At 25.8% G+C, this 7,007-nt stretch overlaps 1 protein-coding gene across 1 annotated transcript in view; it reads right to left on the reverse strand.

The window, feature by feature from the left end:
- The window catches only part of LOC107845408 (polyadenylate-binding protein-interacting protein 9), an 11,398-nt gene extending 9,802 nt beyond the window's left edge, over positions 1-1,596 (reverse strand). The window contains exon 1 of the mRNA XM_016689709.2: positions 423-1,596. Within this exon, the coding sequence (XP_016545195.1) occupies positions 423-683 (261 nt within the window). The 5' untranslated portion in view covers positions 684-1,596. The remainder of the gene's footprint in view (positions 1-422) is intronic.
- Positions 1,597-7,007: the final 5,411 nt, after the last annotated feature.

A 7,007-nucleotide genomic window follows, 5' to 3' on the forward strand; every position in this document is an offset into this window, starting at 1 on the left:
AAGCAACACCAAAATTGCAATTACTCTCACTAATCATCCAACTAACAATCATTCAGTCATCAAAAGAGACCTTAAAACAGACTATAGCAACAACAAAATTGCAATTACTCTCACTAATCATCCAACTAACAATTGTTCAGTCCTCAAAAAGTCATCAGTAAGACCTAAACAAACTATAGTAACATCAAAATTGCAATTACTCCCACACTAATCATCCAACTAACTATTCTTCACTCATCAAAATGACCTTAAAACAAACTCTAGCAACATCAAAATTGCAATTACTCTCACTAATCATCAAACTAACAATTGTCCAGTCATCAAAAAAGACCTTAAAAACATACTAAAACAAACAAAACATGATTTCAAAACAATAAACTAAACCATAAATTAACAAGTACTAAAACTTTAAAGCTATATACCCTTCTATTATTTCTGAAACCACCTCCTCCCATAGTCTTATCATCTGTCACAAAATTATATGAAGCAGGAACAAATTCCTTAGCCATTGGATTCAGTTTCAGATTATTAAACATGTGAACAACAATATCTTGCATTTTTCCATTTGACACTAAATCAGATTCTTCTTTAACACCATTATCTACAACAGTATCAGACTTCACGTTTGGCACAACAACCTCAGTAACAGCTATTTCATCACAACCTTTTGCAACATCAGCCATTGTAACCAAAAAAAAACTCAAATTCTTGATTTCCAATAAATTAAAGATCAGATTTTTTTTATGAAAAAAATCCAATCTTTTTGCAACCCAATATAGAAATATGTATAATAAAATATGGTAAAGCTCAAAAACTCAAATTCTTGATTACCAATAAACTAAAGATCAGATTTTCATAATGAAAAATCTAATCTTTATACAACCCAATATAGATATAAGTATAATAAAATATGGGTGAAGCTCAAAAACTCAAATTCTTGATTAAAATAAATTGAAGATCAGATTTTTTTCCTGAAAAATCCAATCTTTTTCCAACCCAATATAGAAATTTGTATAATAAAATATGGGTAAAGCTCAAAAACTCAGATTCTTGATTTCTAATAAATTAAAGATCGGTTTTTTTTTCTGAAAAATCCAATCTTTTTACAACCCCGCAAAGAAAAAACTCAAATTCTTGATTTTAATACATTAAAGATCAGATTTTTTGTGAAAAAAAATCCAATCTTGATACAAACCCAATATAGAAAAATGTAAAATAAAATATGGGTATAGATCAAAAACTCAAATTATAATGTGAATTAATTGGTTTTAAAGCAAAATATGTTCAAGAAAAGAGAGCCATTTAAGAGAATCAAAAGAAAATGATGAGTGAGAAGTGGTTTTTCTTTGACAAAATTGATCATAGGTTGAGTAGTGGATTTTTGGTGAGGTGTGGTTTATCAAGAAAACAACATGTGGCTTTGGGCTTTGGCCTTTTGCAAATTGCTATAACTCTTTTGTGACAATTGCATATTTGGGTACACATATCAAGGAATTATAGGAAGAAAGATTTTTATTTTTCTTTTCTTTTATTAATTATCGTGTTCGAGTCAGCTTGTGTGCACACGCATAGTTTCATGAAATGTTATACATATTAGTAACAGAGTTAATTAACATGTTTGAGTCGGCTTATATGCATGTATCTAGTTTCATAAAATGTTACAACATACTGGTAAAGTTGTTGTCATGTAAACAAAAGGTCACGGGTTTCAGCCTTTGAAACATCCTCTGGCAGAAATATAAGGTAAGGTTGCGTACAATACACCTGGGCTTTTCCCCAAACACCGCACATAGTGATAACTTTAATGCACCAAACTGCCCTTTAGTAATCAGCAATGGAGCCAACATCTTAATTGAAGGGATTCAAAATCGAAAAATGTGAATAAAAGAACTAGTCGAAGGAGGTTCAACGTCCGCTATATATACATAAAAAATAATTTTAAACTTGTATAAATAGTATAACTTCTCGCCGAAGGGGATTTGGATGAACCCCTCACTTACAGCTAGCTTCACCACTACTAGTAAGATAGTTAACTAACGTGTTTAAGTCAACTTGGGTGCATACATCTGATTTCATGGGATGTTATAACACACTAGTGACAGAGTTAATTAACATGTTTGAGTTACCTAACATGTATGTATCTAGTTTCATGGATGTTATAACATACTAGTAACATAATTAACTAACGTGTTTGAGTCAGCTTGGATGCATACACTTAGTTTCATCGGATGTTATAACACACTAGTAACAGAGTTAATTAATGTGTCCGAGTTAGCTTATATGCATCTATCTAGTTTCATGGGATGTTATAACATACTAGTAACATAGTTAACTAACGTGTTCAAGTCAGTTTGCATGCATGCATCTAGTTTCATGGGATGTTATAACACACTAGTAACAGAGTTAATTAACGTGTTCGAGTCAGTTTATATGCATGCATCTAGTTTCATGGAATGTTATAACATATTAGTAATTTGTGGCGGAGTTAACATCTTTACTAAGGGGGTTCAAAATCGAAAAATGTGAACAAAAGTATTAGTCGAAAGAGGTTCAACGTTCGCTATATATGCATAAAAAATAATTTTAAACTTTTATAAATAGTATAATTTTTCGCCAAAGGGGTTCAACCCCCTTACTTACAGCTAGTTCGTCACTGCTAGTAACATAGTTAACTAATGTGTTTGAGTCAGCTTGGGTGCCTACACCTAGTTTCACGGGATGTTATAACACACTAGTAACAGAGTTAATTAATATGTTCAAGTTAGCTTATGTGTGCATGTATCTAGTTTCATGGAATGTTATAGCATACTAGTAACATAGTTAACTAACGTGTTTGAATCAGCTTAGATGCATACACCTAGTTTTACGAAATGTTATAACACACTAGTAACGGAGTTAACTAACATGTCCGAGTCAGCTTATATGCATGTATCTAGTTTCATGAGATGTCATAACATACTGGTAACATAATTAACTAACGTGTTCGAGTCAGCTTGGGTGCGTACACCTAGTTTCATGGGATGTTATAAAACACTAGTAACATAGTTAATTAACGTATTCGAGTTAGCTTATATGCATGTATCTATTTTCATGAGATGTTATAACATACTAGTAATTTTAATGCACCGAACTATCCTTTTATTTACTTATAAAATATCAAAAATAAGAAATATTTTCCTTCCTACCAAACACCCCCTATAACTTTGGTTAATCTACCCAAATTTTCCCCAAACTCACAAAAAAATAAAAATAAACCATACATCTTTTTTCTCATTTGCTTATGAGTTATGACATTTAACACAAACTTTATCAAAAATAAAAAATTCAAAAAAGTCAAAAGGTATGAATCCATCCAATTCCATTGTTGCATATTAAATTTGTTTATTAAATTTGTCAATTTCATTCATGTATATTTAAATTGTGACTTGTTTTGATCGAATGTATGATAAAATATTTTAATTAAATATTATTAATTTAGATTTTTTAAAAAGCTTTTGCACGTATTTTAAAGGACACGTTAAATAGATAAATTAATCATTTTAAAATATGTCACTTCATTTTAATTATATGCATTAGTTTTAATCTCTATATATATAAAAGCAAAACAAAATCAACATGCCACGTGTCAAGCTATTAAAATAGCCACGTGGCAATTTTTAAAACAAAGTTTTAAGATATTGTAATAAAAATTTTGAATTGAAATATTAATTATTTTAATTTGAAATACATTATTCTTTTCTTTTTAAATAAATCATTATCTTAAAATAGAAATCCTAATTGAAGAGTTCCATTAGACTTTTACTATTTGAAACTTATCTCTTCTAAAATACAAATACTATAAAATATATTTAAATATAATTTATTTACATATTAATAAAAGATAAAAATTTTATTAAAATAAAAATAATAATAATAATAATAGTTAGTAATAGTAGTACTACGTAGGATATGCAATAAAATTAATAATATAGTTAGTATAAGAAGTAGCACTAAGTAGGATATAATAATAATAATAATAATAATAATAATAATAATAATAATAATAATAATAATAATAATAATAAGAAGAAGAAGAAGAAGAAGAAGAAGAAGAAGAATTATATAAAACCCGAAACAAATTAATTTAAATTTTAAAATGAAAAACGGTAAAAGAGAACAAAAAGGGTAAAACATATGGAAAGGTTAAAATAAGTTGATACTAATATTTAGAATCAATATCATTAATTTAATAAATTTGTCCTATATTTATCTACCAATGTGCAATTAACACAAAAACAAAATTTAAAAAAATATAAAATCTAATTTATAACTATTTTTCTCAAATCTACCGAAACAAGTTTAAAATATATAAAATCATCTTAAACAAATTTGCATGATTTTAGGAATTAGGAATAAATAAATATTAAAAGATGAAAAAATAATTAGTTTTACGTTTTTAATCAAAATCTTTAATGTTCACATCGTAAATGAATCAAATTTCAGTTTAATTGCCTATTTTTGTGAACCTATATTTCCACAAAATAAGCTTTGGAGATAATTGCATATATAATTTCAACTAATTTAACAATAAATCAAGAAAGATTTTAATTAATTAAAAATAAATTTTAATTAAACACTTGGTTGAAGAGTTCTAAATGGACTCTTACTACTTGATAAATTTATTCATTATGTTGTATAATATATTTAGATATTATATAAAATATAAAAAATAAATAAATAACAACCATAATAATAATAATAATAATAATAATAATAATAATAATAAGATATTTATAGTAATTTGCATGACCCTGCGTTACTTCCATAAACTTACAACCACACACACATGCAGGATTGTAAAACCTATTCAAATATAAAGGATTGGTTTTACATTTTTCATCATTAATAAATTAATTCAAAAATAAAATAGTATCCAAATTTTAAAAAATAATTAGATCTCCAACAAAATGAAGAATTATATATTAATTGGAGTGATAAGGTTCAAAAGTATAAGACACATTATTTGAATTAATTTTTTTAAAAAAATTATTTACTGTTGATTTATTATTAATAAATTAAATAATATCAATATATAGTATTATGAACCAATTTTGACAATTGAGTTTTCACATCTAAAAGCTATCATATTTCTTCAAATTAGTTGAAAATATGGGAAGTAATTAGCTTTATCAAAAAATGTCTCCTCTTTTTTTAGATAATCTTTCCTAATAAAATGGTACCGACTGTAGTTTTAAAGTTAAAAACGGATACAACTTCTCATACAATCTTTATCTTTAAAAAAATTTAAATTATATTTTATTTTATATATAAATATCCAAATAAATTGCCTGTAGTTCAATTTATTTGTTTTCTTCAATACCCATATTTTTATCTTTGTTCATCTTTATAATTCAGATATATCTTATTAATTAGTTTAATCAAATCAAATATGTGTCTTTCTAATTATTATCACGTTGTTTATTTTGATTGCAAATGAATGAGACGGCTTAACCCGAGGTACGTTGCACAGGTTTGAGACCTCCTTTTCTTCATGATCACGACACACAACTTATTGCTTAGAATAAGAGAAATTTTTTATTTATTAATTTGATTTGAGACTTATCTGTGTGTATCTATTTATTCTAAAAGATACATACAGAGCAAGAGTTTGTAATTTTCCTTCGGTGAATGACATTCAGTATAAAAGAAATAGATATACATCTTGTGAATGCATGAAAGATGTACAGAAGTCTATCTGATTTTCGGAGGTATGGAAGACTAATTGCGGTTAAACAATTCTATATTAGTTTTTTTTTTTTCAATTTATTTGATTTATTTTAATTTGAATATTAGTTATTATTTTTATTGTTCTGAATTTTGACTTGATTCATTTTATGAGGAGAATAATTATACACCTCTGTTCACATATTTTGTATTTGTTATATTAGCATGCAAAAAGTTTTACCGACATGGTGCTTTGATTGTAAACTCTTCTCTTTTATTTCTTTAGCTTTTTGGAATGACAAGTCGATAAAGAAGGTATTGACTGAATTAGTCTTTAAAGATATTAAAAAATGTATTAATTGAATTTTACTTTATATTTTTTTTAAGAGGAACTATGAATATCACCAATATATATATTTATTTGCAGGTTGAGCTCAAATCATTATCCGTATTTGCAATTAATATAAAAATTTTAATATAATTTGTACTAACACTTTTTTTTATTTTAATATATTTATTTTAAGTAGAAAGATGTCTTTCTAGAGTATTACTACATCATATTTACATATATATTCTCTTTTAGGAGGATTATAAAATAAATTTGTAAATATTTAGATATTTTAATTAATTTTTCTTAATTTTATTGTACATCATTTTTGCATGTATTGAGTGTCTTTTATCCTATGCTAACAGGTGATATTTCTATATTCCCTGAGTAGTTTCTTATCATAAAGAAAGAAAATAAAGCATTTAAAAGACCAAATAAAATAATTTTTAAAATATATGCTAATAAGTCATAACAATTAATGTGAAGACACAACCTAAAAAGGGGAAAAAATTAATACTGAAGCTTAGAATATAACATAATAAACACGATGGAATTAGGTCACCAATTAAATTTCTTTTCAGAGAATAAATTAATAATTTTAATTTAAAATTTAAAATTCACATTTAGGAAATTTTCATGCATTATGAAATTCTTTTAAATTATTAGGTCAAGTTAATATTTTTTTAAAAATTTAAATAAAAATATGAAATAGAATAGGAGTAAATCATATTTCGATAGAGATGAATCATGACAGTGTTTAATTTGAATTTTAAAAGCACTTCTAACAAATTAGATTATATTGGTATCCATTTATCGTGTTATAGTAAAGAAAAAATCATTTGTTCTAATTTCTATATTTGAAACAAAGGATAAGATACCTAGCTACTTATGTATGCAACACAAAAAAAAATAAAAATAGTTCAAAGTCTAATTAGAGAAAAGTATAATAATTTTAAAAAGTAGAAAAAATGTAAAA

Source organism: Capsicum annuum, chromosome 10, assembly GCF_002878395.1.
Source record: "Capsicum annuum cultivar UCD-10X-F1 chromosome 10, UCD10Xv1.1, whole genome shotgun sequence".
NCBI lineage: Eukaryota > Viridiplantae > Streptophyta > Magnoliopsida > Solanales > Solanaceae > Capsicum > Capsicum annuum.